At 49.0% G+C, this 12,792-nt stretch overlaps 1 protein-coding gene across 1 annotated transcript in view; it reads left to right on the forward strand.

Moving 5' to 3' along the window:
- The window catches only part of LOC140430060 (PI-actitoxin-Avd5a-like), a 60,757-nt gene extending 53,963 nt beyond the window's left edge, over positions 1 to 6,794 (forward strand). The window contains exon 4 of the mRNA XM_072517600.1: positions 6,598 to 6,794. Coding sequence (XP_072373701.1) covers positions 6,598 to 6,655 — 58 coding nt within the window. The 3' untranslated portion in view covers positions 6,656 to 6,794. The remainder of the gene's footprint in view (positions 1 to 6,597) is intronic.
- The last annotated feature ends 5,998 nt before the right edge of the window (positions 6,795 to 12,792 follow it).

Genomic DNA, 12,792 nt, shown 5'->3' on the forward strand with positions numbered 1-12,792 from the left:
GCAGCTCAACGCGTCCGCATGCGGGATTCTTGTGCCGGGCGAAGCTCCATAGTGTACGTGTAGGCCATCAGCAGCAAGGCCCACCGTAGAACCCGGGCCGATGCTATCGGTGTAATCACCCGATCTTCTTTAAACAACCCCAGCAGGGGCTTGTGGTCGGTATGAACCGTGAGCGGCCGCACATAAACATACTGGTGGAATTTCCACACCGCGAACACCACTGCCAAGCCTTCCGTCTCTACCTGGGCGTAGTGCCGCTCGGCGTCCACCAGCACGCAGGACACAAAAGTGAGAGGTCACTCTGAGCCGCCAGAAATGTGGTGTGTTAGGATCGCCCCGATGGCGTGCGGTGAGGCATCGCATGTGCGGAGCAGGGGCTTGTCCGGGTCGAAATCAGTCAGGAATTCCTCTGACGAGAGACGCTGCTTCACCTCGTGAAATGTCTTCTGCTGTGGGGGGCCCAGTCCCACTTCTGTCTCTTCGCTAGTTGGTGGAGTGACTGAGCACCATGGCCATCCTGGGCATGAACTTCCCGTAATAGTTCACCAGGCCCAGGAAAGAGTGGAGCTCCATTTGGTCGTGAGGGATTGGGCCTGGCGAATCGCCCGTACCTTGTTCTCCACTGGATGGAGACCTCTGCTGTCCGCCTGGTAGCCGCGATGCTTGCCCTCCGGCATGTGGAAAACACACTTCTCCGTCCGGAGGCGGACCACGGTCCGAGAAAACCGCTCGAGGACTTCGGTTCGGTTCTCCACGTGTTCCTGATGCGAGGTCCCGGTGATGAGAACATTGTCCAGGTAGATGGCCACCCTCAGGAACCCTCACAAGATGTTCTCCATAACCCTCTGGAATATTGCACAAGCCAAGGAGACTCCGAACAATCTCCGATGGGTATTGATCGTCACATATTCCTGGAACTTGGCGCGAGCACCAGCTGCCAGTACGCGTGAGGGACTGGGTAACGGTCAATGCGGGACATCCGGTTCATGGTCAATTTATAGTCCCCACAGAGCCGCACTGACCCGTCCGGCTTCAACATGGGGACCGCGGGCATGGCCCAATGGGCATAGTGGACAGTGCGAATAATCCCCAGCTGATCCAAATGGTCCAATTCCTGGTCTATCTTGGCACGAAGTGTGTAAGGTACAGGGCAGGTGTGGAAACACTGGGCGGGGCATTTTCCTCCACATATATCGTGGCCATAGCTCCTTTAATGGAACCGAGGCCTTTGGTGAAAACCGACTGAACCGTGGACAGCACTCCATCCAGTCCACAGGGGTACAACTGGCACACGTATTGCCAATCGAACTGTTGGTGACACAGCCAATCTCACCCCAATACGCTGTGCCCATTGCCTCGGACTACCTCCAATGGTAGGCACGCAGACCGATCTCTGTATGCTACGGGTACACAGGCGGTGCCCTCAATTCGATCTCTCAGGTCTCCCCGGTATGCGTGGCCAGGCAGGCCCCTGTGTTCAGATGGCGGCAAGCATGCGTCGGCTGACGTCCAAACTTGCCCCTCCCGTGTCCAGTTCCATCAGGGTGGGGTGTCCGGTTAACAGCAGTGTCACCCGGATAGGTGCCGTTCTGGGGCCAGTCACACAGCGCAGCGTAGGGTTCTCTCCTCAGCGTCCAAGTCCTCCAGGAAATGCGTGTGGCCTCTTGCGGGGGAAATGGCGACTTGTTTGTTGCCTGGGGACGGTACCCTCACACCGTTGACCGGAGCCTTGTGCCTGGTTTTGGTTTCTCACGCGATACTGCCGTCTGTCATCTGGGAACGCTGAGTCGGGGAAAGCTCCATGGTTGCTCCGGGGTGAGTCATGGCGGCAGTTGCGGGCCCTGCGGTGACTCCCAACCCGGGAGGTCGCCGTCACCTCTTTTCTGGTAGCCGGTGGCCGGGGGTCTCGGTGATGCCGAATATTCAGGATCACCAAACCCTGAAGTTCCTGGAGCCTGCGGTCGGCGTTTTCCTGAACAAATGCTCTGGCAACGGCCTTCTCAAGGGTCAGGGGGATCTCCATTAATAGCTGCCTCTACGTTTCCCAGTCCCAAAACCCGCAAACAAAGTAGTCCCGCAGCGATTTAGCCTGGGCAGCTCCGAACCTGCAGGGGGCAGCGAGTTCCCGTGAACAAACAAAGTATTCCCCTATGGACTCCGCTGGCATCTGTGGTGCGGTATGGAAACAGTACCGTCAGACCATAATCGGTGGCTGTGGATTTCGGTGACGGCCCACCTGGTCGATCAGCGTGGCAAATGGCAACCTGTCTGGCCTGTGCAGTTAAGTCAAGTTCCTGATTAGTGCATAAGTTGGTCCGCCAACACGGTCAGCGAGATGACGGTATGTCGGTATGCCATTGATGATGGCATCGTGATGGCATCGTGAGGAAAAAAAGTTGAAGCCTTTCGACATACTGGGCCCAATCGTCCACGTCGCGTCAAAAGGCTCGAGTTTACCGATGTGTGCTGTGCCTACCAGTTGGAGAGCGGCCTCTTGAGGTTGTTGACAAATGATTCAAGGTCGCAGGACTAGCCTCTTACAGCAGCTACACTTTAACCTCATCGCCAATGTTGTAGACGGAGGCAAAGACTCGGCGAGAGGCCAGGTTGACAGAGTACAACTCGCTTTATTCCACACTAGTCACAATAATTACTCCTCTCCACACTCCGCAGGGTTTCCTTCCCTGAACTGCTTCCAGGTCGGGGTTTATATTCTGCGGGAGCTCCTCCAATTAGGAAGGAACTCCTCACGCTCGTCACCTGAGTATCTCACACTCTGAGGTGAGGAGGGGAATCTGTCTCCGAGGTCCTGCTGCTCTGGCTGTAACCCTGCTACCGGACCTGGTGTGTTGTTCTGTATCCTGGCTGCCTTTATTGGACTTTGAAGCTTGGACTACGGCAAGGGTGAATGATGATATGACTGGTTGGATGGAGGAGAAATTGCTTGCAGGGGAAAGAGAGGATATTGTTTGTCTGCCTGCAGTTGCCACGCTTGGGACTCATACTTGTCACTGGCTGCCTTCCTGCTTATCTGCTGGGAGTCGAGATTGGGGGGATTTTGGTTGGCCTGCTACCGGGTTCAAAGTGGTGGAGAACGGACTCACTTTTGCAGTTTTGGACCGGATGGTGTCCGGAGACCGGATACTGGAACTGTGAGAGCAGCAGGGTGTTGGCCCAATTGACTATGTGTGCTGCTTGTACTGATCTCGGTTTTGTCTCATTGTTCGGGGATTATATGGTTAGTCTTGTATTTTTGTTGTGTATTGTTATTTTGGCTCAGCGGCTAGATGCTCGCCAGTTGCGGCCCTCCTGCTTCTGTGCACTAGGGGTTGAGGGGTCCTTCCCGATGCGAGTGAGGGGGAGGGGTGTCCTCTCTCGCTCTCCTCAACCATGCGCTGCCTGTCATTTTCAGGTGGACTGAGGTGCTTAGGAGTGCTTCATCAACGATGTGGACTTTGCTGGTGGCGGGGATGGGGGTGGGGAGCGTGCAATGGCTTTAGTGCTGGCGGCCTTGCCTGTACTTAGTTATTTGTTGAGTTTATTGTGATAGTTTGACTTGGGGTTTTTTTGTACAGGGTGTTGTCTCCCTCTCTCGTCCGCCACCGTCATGCGCCGTATTGATGTGCCCTTTGCTGGTGGTCTGCGCTGCTTATTTGAGTGTCTTTTCACCAATGTGGGGCTGCCGTTAGGGCTGGGCATCGGTGTCTCCTCTTCGAGTGGTTTGTGCTGTTCATTTTGGCGCCTTTCCACCGACATGGGGCTACCATTGGGGCGGGTGGGGATGCTGATGGTGGTGGGTGGTGTGCTGGCTTGAGAGCTGGTGGTGTTGTTATTTTTTTGTGTCTTGTAAATGCTTTTAGCAAATTAATGATTTTTGTGACTGTTCTTCACATGTTGCTGATTCTTTTGTATCCTTATCAAAATCTATAACCTCTTAATCTAGAATATCCCACAAGAGGCAATGCCCGCTCTACTTCTACTTTATCAATACCTTTTATCATCCATATACCTCAATTAGATCTCCTCTCATTGTTCTAAACTCCAGACAGTATCGGCCGAAATTGCTCAATCTCTCTTCATAAGACAGACCCCTCATCTCTGGAATCAATCGAGTGAACCTCCTCTGAACTGCCTCTAATGCAACTCCATCCCTCCTCAAATAAGAGACCAAAACTGTACACAGTACTCTAGGTGCAGTCTCACCAATACTTTGTACAGTTGCAGCAATACTTCCTTACATTTGTACTCCATCCCTTCAACTATAAAGGCCAGAATTCCATTTGCCTTTCTCATTATCTGCTGCACCTGCAGCCAGTTTTCTGCAATTCATGCACGAGGACACCCAGATTTCTCTACACCAGAGTACTCTGAGGTTTCTCTCCATTTCGATAAGTTGCCTTTCCATTTTTTCTGACCAATATGGATAACCTCACACTTACCACATTAAACGGCATCTGCCAACTTTTGGCCCACTCGCCGAACCGATCTGTATCCATTTGTAAATTTCTTATTTCCTCATTGCAACCTGCTATCCCACCTATTTTAGTGTCATCTGCAAATTTGGCTACAGTACCTTCTATCCCTACATCCAGTCCTTAATATATATTGGAAATAGTTAGGGCCCAAGGACCAAATCTTATGGCACTCCTCTAGTTATATCTTGCTAATCAGAAAAAGAACCATTTATCCCGACTCTCTGCCTCTGTCGGTTAGCCAGTCTTCCATCCAAGCTAAGAAATTACCCCTGATTCCATGTGATTTTACCTTGTATGTAAACCTTTTGTGTGGCATCTTATCAGATGTCTTCTGAAGACCCAGATACACTACATCTACTGGATCCCCATTATCCACTTGGCTTGTTATATCTTTGAAGAACTCTAGAAAATTAATCAAACATGATTTTCCCTTCATAAAAGCATGCTGACTTTGATGGATTGCGTTTTGACTTTCTGAATGTTCTTAATAATGGATAGTAATAATTTCCCACTGACAGACATTAAACTAACTGATCTATAGGTTCCCACTTTCTGCCTCCCTCCCTTTTTGAATGAGGCATTTTTCCAATCTAATAGAATCTTTCTAGCAACAAGGGAATTTTGGAACATTATAACCAATGTATCCATTATCTCTGCTACCGCTTCCTTTCGGACCCTAGGATGTAGGCCATCAATCCCAATAGTTTCTTTTATATTTTTTTCCCATTGGTGATGCTTGTCCGAGTTCATTCTCAGTGTGGAGAATTGATATTTTGGAGGTGAACTCAAAGCCCGGTAAAGACTCTGCCAGCCAACACCCTCAGATGGACCCCCCCTCCCCCCCTCCCCACCACCTCAGCACTGACTCACCCTTGCTGGTCCTGAGCCTCCACACAAGCTGCCATTCTCCTGCTCCCTGGAGCTTGTGCTGTCGGGTTCAACATGGACAGCCACTTACCTTGGTCACAACTGCACAAAGCTGACTAATACAGGCTACCTTTAAGTGATTGCCAAATTGATGGCACGAGATTCTCATGTGCCGCCGCTGACTTCATCCTGAGTGTCGGCTTCATTGAAAACTGTTTCACATTAATGAGTATTCATGCATGCAAATGTATTTGGAGTATGAACACGCCACAGGTCTGTGTGAGGCTTAACATAACGCAGTCACACCGCGATCAAATGTCTGCATCCCAATCCACCACTGGGAATTCAGAACTTCACATTCCACCTGATGCCAGGTTTCCGAGTCGTGTGGTATTTTACAGGGGCAGAAGAGTCAAGACTCTTCCTATTTAGGAAGCTGTGTTGAAAGTACAGAGGAGAGGGTATCATTTCAATCTAACATGGGGGCAGCATGGGGGCTGGGTGGTCATTGGTTAGTGGGGATGTGAGTGAGAAGCTAATGTAAAGTACTACTTTGTTGAGGAAAGTTAAGAATTTGCATTTATATAGCACCTCTCACTTCAATATAATTTCCGAAGATCTTTCATAATCGACGGGTTACTTTAGACGTGCAGTCCCTATTGTAATGTCAGAAAACTGACATCTAAATTATGTACTGCCCCCCAGACCTGTTCTTGGGGTATAGACAAGACTACCTTTATTGCCCATTCCATATTGCCCCGAGAAGGTTGTGGTGGTGGACCTGCTCCTTCAGTGATTGTTGACAACTGGTTGTATACACAGTTTTACACATTATCTACAGGACAGGAACAGGCCATTCAAGCCAACAGGTCCATGTAAATGTTTCTGCTTCACACAAGCCTCCTCACACCGTACGCCACCTCACACTATCAACATGGGGTGGCATGAAAAATGGGAGCTAGCAAATCAGGGCTCCATTGTACATCTCTCCAATGAAACACACTGAAAAGGAAATTGAGCGAGATGCAAAGTAAGCATCCTCTTTCCTACAATTTATTTAACCAGTAATGAAGGTTAAAATAACCCCCATTTCTTTTGGAGGCTAACAGGGCCAGTAAAATAAGCGAGGGCTGTAGGAGTGCTCCATAACCGAGCAGCCAGCCTGAACTACAGGGGGATTCTCCAACATTGTGTATTGGAAATAACTGTCTTCATTTCACACTGGGATCGTACTGATGTTCTGCTCTTATTCCAGGGAAACCGGGGAGAATATCCAGATCCAACACAAAGGAGCATGTTGGATTTCTGATTGAAGGATTCCATCAAACGAGGATTTCTGTGATTCGGATTGACTCTGTTCTTTAAACATCATTCAGTCTTTTGAGTGCAATTAAATAACCCATTTTAATGTTGGTGTTAAAATTGATAAACAATAAATGATGTGCATTATAATGCCGTTAGAGAATGTTCATTTCTCACCAATTTGTTGGTATTCTGCTGATATTACAATTTCAATTTTGCTTCTTGGCAATCCCTTCTTAAACACAATCCCCTGGAAGGAACATTTTTAAAAACTGTGTAATTTGAACATATCTCCCAAGATCAGAGAAATTTGCAGGTGAGGAAGGCGATCTTCATCCACCCTGAATCCCATTTCAGCGTTTAATTGATTCTTAAACAACTTTACCCAGGAGTGTATCTCAGGGTGATCTTTTTGTGGTTATTCAATTTAGATTTTACTATGTATCTACATCTCTTTGCTCTCCTCTCACTCCTTGAAGTAATATTCTGGGTTTACCTTCTAAGGTATTAACTTTGCCCAGTAGTAGAATTCATGGATCTGATTTTGGAGATTGTGGCTATAAATCCCGCACCAGAGACTCGAGCACATAATCTTGGAGCGAGTGCTGCAAAAATGGGATTAAAATGAACAGCAAGTTTCTTTTGTCTCTATTTTGGTCAGTGCTGACATGATGGGCTGAATGGCCTTGTTCTGCACCATAATTACTCGATGGGTTCTCGGCTGGCAGTCCAGTGCAGCGCTGTTACATTGTCAGAGGAGTCATGTTTTGGATGAGATGTTGAGCTGTTATTGTGTTCCTCCAAGATTGCTATAATTTCCAAATGTCACTATGTGGCATCGAGTTTCTGAATCCAATTCCATAATGTCGGTTAGAAACAGAAGTGGTCCCAACATTGAACCTTGACAACTCGGCTCAGTGCTTCACTCCATCCCAACGTAACTCCTTCAACAAGTTGCCATTGAGATCTAGCCTTCAGCCAATTCCCTATTCACTTCGACAAATTATCTTGTATCACCGTATGGCTGCACGATGAGTGCTGCTTGGCGAAATGAGAGAGCTTTTGGAGTGGGATGAGAAACGAGGTGGGATTCTCTGTTGGTAATGCCGAAATTGGGAAAGGCGATGGGCGGAGAATTGGTTTTGATGCCAATATTGTGGCGGGTGCTGGGTTCACGCCAAATCACAATTCACCGGTGTCTAAACAGCGGCGTCAGTGCGTTCCACTCTTCACGTACAGTAAACAACATTTGTAGATCATTAGTGGGACTGACCTGGTATTCTCCGGGGCCTCCGCGATGCTTCCCCTCCACCGGGGGGAATTCCCGACAGCGAGGTTCACTTGTGCTTTTAAAAATCGAGAAACAGGCGTCGAGGAAGGTGAGGGGGAGAGAGGAGGTAAGACATGCAGAGGCACGACCATGGTGCCGGTCCTGACACTGGCCGGCCTGGCTGGGAGGGAGGGCATGGCGACGGGGGTGACAGGTCATTGGGCTGCACACCCCACTGACCTTGGCCCATACTTCTGCAGAGTGACAACGGCCGTATGGGTGACCCATCCCACCACCCCCTGCACCCCAGTGCCCACCCACCACCCAAGCACCCCACCTGTCACCATAAGAAAATGTCGGAGGACACCCACTCCCGGTGGCGGACAAGATAACGGTCGCCCTGAAAGTTTGCGTGATGGGCTTCTACCAGGCGCTGAGTGGGGACCTGTCCGTGATCTCATATAGCTCGGTTCGCAGGAGTCACTGGCACAGGCCCACCTCTTCCTCCTCCCTCGGGGTGCCCGATTTCCCCCAGGATACTGCATGGGACGGGAGTGCGAGTGGAGCTAACCCCTGAGTCGTCCCTGCCACTTGGCGCTGCCAATATTGGAGGCCTGCTCACTCTTGATCAGGATCTGCATGTTTGCGGCCATGGAGCACAAGGGGTGGACCACCTCCCTCTGGGTCTACTCCACATCATGCTGCAACTGTGCCACACCTTCTGGATCTGTGCCACATCAGCCAGTGACAGCGGCATCTCCCTCTGGGACTGGGCCACCTCCCTCTGTGTGTGTGCCACGTAGGTCTGCGCCTGGGCAATGCCGCAGACTTTCCCAGCCATGACCTGCTGTGACTGGGCCACACTCAGGACAGCCACTGCAATGTCCAGGAGGCTCTAGGACATGGCTGTGACAGGGCAGCCCTGCATAGATTTCTCAGGCGTTGGACATCCTGACCCAAGGCCGAAACGTTCACCTCCAAGACCTCCACCAAGGACTCCACCCATGCAGTGCTGGTCTGGGTGTCATGCATGGTTGGCACCACCTCCTGCTCCTTCATGCGGTTGGACTCCTTCTACTGAAACCTGCACGTGCTAGATGCTCACCGACAGTAGGGTGCTCTTTCCAAGAGCCGGTGCAGACTCGATGGGCCGAATGGCCTTCGTTTGCACTGTAAATTCTATGACTTGGGTGAACAGGAGGCAATTTCAAAATTTGTGGATGTCACAAAACATGGTGGTATTGTGAACTGTGAGGAGATTGTGATAAGCGTGAAGAGGATACAGGCTGGTGGAATGGGTGCACACATGGCAGATGAAACCTAGTGTCAAATGATGCATTTTGAGAGAAAGAATGAGGCAAGGCAATAAAGCATAAAGGATACAATTTGAAAGAAGATACAAGAGCACAGGAACCTGGGATATATGTGTGCAGATTAAATAAAAAGGTACACTTGCTAACTCTTTATCATAGAATCATAGAATTCATAGAATTATAGAACTTACAGTGCAGAAGGAGGCCATTCGGCCCATCGAGTCTGCACCGGTTCTTGGAAAGAGCACCCTACCCAAGCACACACTTCCATCCTATCCCCATAACCCAGCAACCCCACCCAAGACTAAAGGCAATTTTGGACACTAAGGGCAATTTAGCATGGCCAATCCACCTAACCTGCACATCTTTGGACTGTGGAAGGAGACCGGAGCACCCGGAGGAAACCCACGCACACACGGGGAGAACGTGCAGATCCGCACAGACAGTGACCCAAGCTGGGAGTCGAACCTGGGACCCTGGAGCTGTGAAGCAATTGTGCTAACCACTATGCTACCTTGCTGCCTTATAAACTACCGTATGTCCATCCATAAAATTCACAGACGGGTTATCTTGAGTTTTTAAAAAGAAAAGAGATTAGTTTTTCATTGCACTTAAACCAGTCTCAACAAAATGCTAAAGAAGAAAATGGTCTAACTTTCACACCTAGTGGCACACACTCAAAGGTCACACAGAATAAATTACGTAATTTCTTACGCAGAGTCCAGTGAAACTAAAGAGGTTTACGACCCTTGAATGTTGATGACTTGGCTGGCTTCAGTCTGAATATTGTGGGCCTGCTGCTTTTAGACTTGAGGTAATTTAAAGCTGTATATTTATCTGTTCTTCTTGGGATAAAGGTGCAGGTTTGAGTTCACCTTCGAATCTCCATCTGTGACACCTGGATAGTCAAAATCAGCAAGCAGGGTTCAAAACTTGCAGGTTAAGTGGAGGGAGAGAGAGTGGGTGTGTAATCCATGGTGGTGGTGGGGGGTGGTGTTGCACAAGGGGGTTTAATGTTCATAAGGGTGGGGTGGAGTTCTGTGGTTGTGGGGCAGTTCTGGGCTGGGAGGGGTTGCATGGGGCCGTTGCACCGGGGGGATTTTATATTTTTATTTTGAAAATTGGGGTGTCCTTTGAACCAGGTTTTGTTCAGGTCTTGCAGCAGGTGGGGACACACCCAAGAACGTGAGAAAGTTCTCCCTGAGCCCTGTGTATCTGTCAGCAAACATCCCCATTCCTCATCATTATGATGGAGGGAAGGTCATTCAGGAAGTTACTGAAGATGGTTGGGCCTCGGACCCTGCACTGAGGGACTCCTTCACCGAGGTCCTGAGGCTGTGATGATTGGCCTCCAAAAACCACAGCCACCCTATTAACTGCATATCAGACCTGGATATTGTCAAAAATCATGATTCAGAACATGCTGTGGAATTGGTAATTTCGTAAGCCACCATTCTATACTTAATGCAATTACCATATCTGCTGACAAGTAAGTTGTGAACAAGAAAGCTCAGCAGTGATCTCCTTTCAGGATAAGGCATTCTCCATCTTAACTGAGGGACTGTATTGTTTAAGTGTTTATTTATCTTTGGAGAATCAGGTTATGTTGTGCTGTCAGTCTGAGTTAAATAAAGAGCAGCACGGCGGGATTCTCCGTTTACCGACGGCGACATCGCGAAACATGATTGGGTGGAGAAAAGGACCCGATGCCAAATTGCAATACTCAGTCATCTCGACAGAGGCGTCAATGTGTACCGGAACGCAGATATTGTAAACACTATTTGCATATCATTAGCGGGCCCGACCCTGTATTCTCCGGGGCCTCCGCGATTCTCCGCCTCTGGTGGGCCGATGTTCCAACGCCGCGGTTCACTTTTGCTTTACAACTCGTGAAACCGGCGTGGTGCCTGATGAGGGCGAGAGAGGAGGTAGGACTCAGAGAGGAGCGACTGCGGGCTGCTGGGTCGGACACTTGCCGGGCTCGCTGGGCTGGGGTGGGGGGGGTCTTGCCAGCCCCGGAGCAGGGGTGGACAGGGGAACAGGCCGGATGGCCGGGGTGACCCCCCCACGGGACTGGAGCGGTGCCCAGTCACAACCGTCATTGCCGCGGCCATCTTGCTGCGCACCCACTGACCACCCACCTTGGCCCCTGGTTCTCCAGAGTGACACCGGCTGTAGGTCTGCTCCCCCCAAACCCCCCCCCCCCCCCCCCCCCCACTCCACTCCCGCACACCATGTAGCCTGTTGGACCTGGTTGGGCCCGGGAGTACGCACCCTAGCTTTTCGGCCTTTCACCTTCTGCAGACAATGGATATTGGAATACAAACAGCAATGGTGGCCTTCCTGTTAGTCACCACAGCCCTGGGAGATGCCCTGCGGCTGTCCGATTGGACGCTGGAGGAGGAAGCTGCAGCAATGGAGTGGGCAGCAGAGGGACAGTGGCAACCGCCCTAGATGGAGAGTGAGCCCAACATGCCAAGGTGGAGGAGGTCCCAAGGAGGCGCCACATGAGGCCCAGTGTGTACCGGCACTGCCGGAACGTGCATGCCGTCAAAGACTCCGGCCGAGCAGGAAGACAGTGGAGAGGAGAAAGTATTAGTATTGTAACCAATGGTCAGTGAAGCATTAAAAGCAAGATTTAGTGGGCGGTATCAAATTAAAAAGAATTTGAGTGAGGTGAATGATTTGATTAGAACGCCAGATAGAAGGAAAACTCACAGAGTGTACAATGTTAATATGCTGAAAAGGTATTTTGATGGAGAAGGAAGGAAAGAAGGGTTGTTAATCAGATTAGCTCAGGGAAAAGAGATACATCCAGATGATTCTGAATTTGACATTCCTCAAATTAGATTGGACAATGAGGATGTGATAAGACATTGGGTTAAATTACTGTGTTACTGTTGGATTCAACAATAATAGAGAGGGGGTCCTTTCAGAGAATTAGCTAAAATACACTGGACAGTAAATTGATTCTTGAAAATGACTGAATCTGCAAATATGATCAAGTTATAAAAATTGGTTAAACTATTGAATCCTGACCATGACTGCCTATAGATGCTGACAAATGTTGCAAAACATGTACTGTTAAGAAGCGATATGAGGGCACATTCAACAAATTTGCAACAATCTGGTAACTGAGACTAGACATGACTTCGGGAGTTAGACCATGAAACAGAATGCATGAGAATTGTGCGATGTCAGAAGGCTAATTAAATTGGAGTAATTGATTAATGTCTAATTAACCAATCACCTGTTAAGTGACTGACACTTTCCTGAACAAATCAAGGGGGGTCTCAGCTAAGAATTAGAACCAATGAAAGTAAATAAGGGGCTAAACCATAGATAAAGATTCCCTTAAGAATGTGATCTGGATGACAGATTAGGAGAAGAATTTTAGCCTTCTGAGATTCTTGAAACATTCGTGAAAATTACTTTTAAAAAACCTTTGTTGAAATTACTTTTATTTTGTAAGACTTTTCTGGAATGACTATTATTTTGAAACCTGTTTTTTCACTCTTCAGCATCTCAAGGACTTTTCAATGTACTCACAAATGTTTTTCAATTT

Source organism: Scyliorhinus torazame, chromosome 9 (genome assembly GCF_047496885.1).
Source record: "Scyliorhinus torazame isolate Kashiwa2021f chromosome 9, sScyTor2.1, whole genome shotgun sequence".
Classification (NCBI taxonomy): domain Eukaryota; kingdom Metazoa; phylum Chordata; class Chondrichthyes; order Carcharhiniformes; family Scyliorhinidae; genus Scyliorhinus; species Scyliorhinus torazame.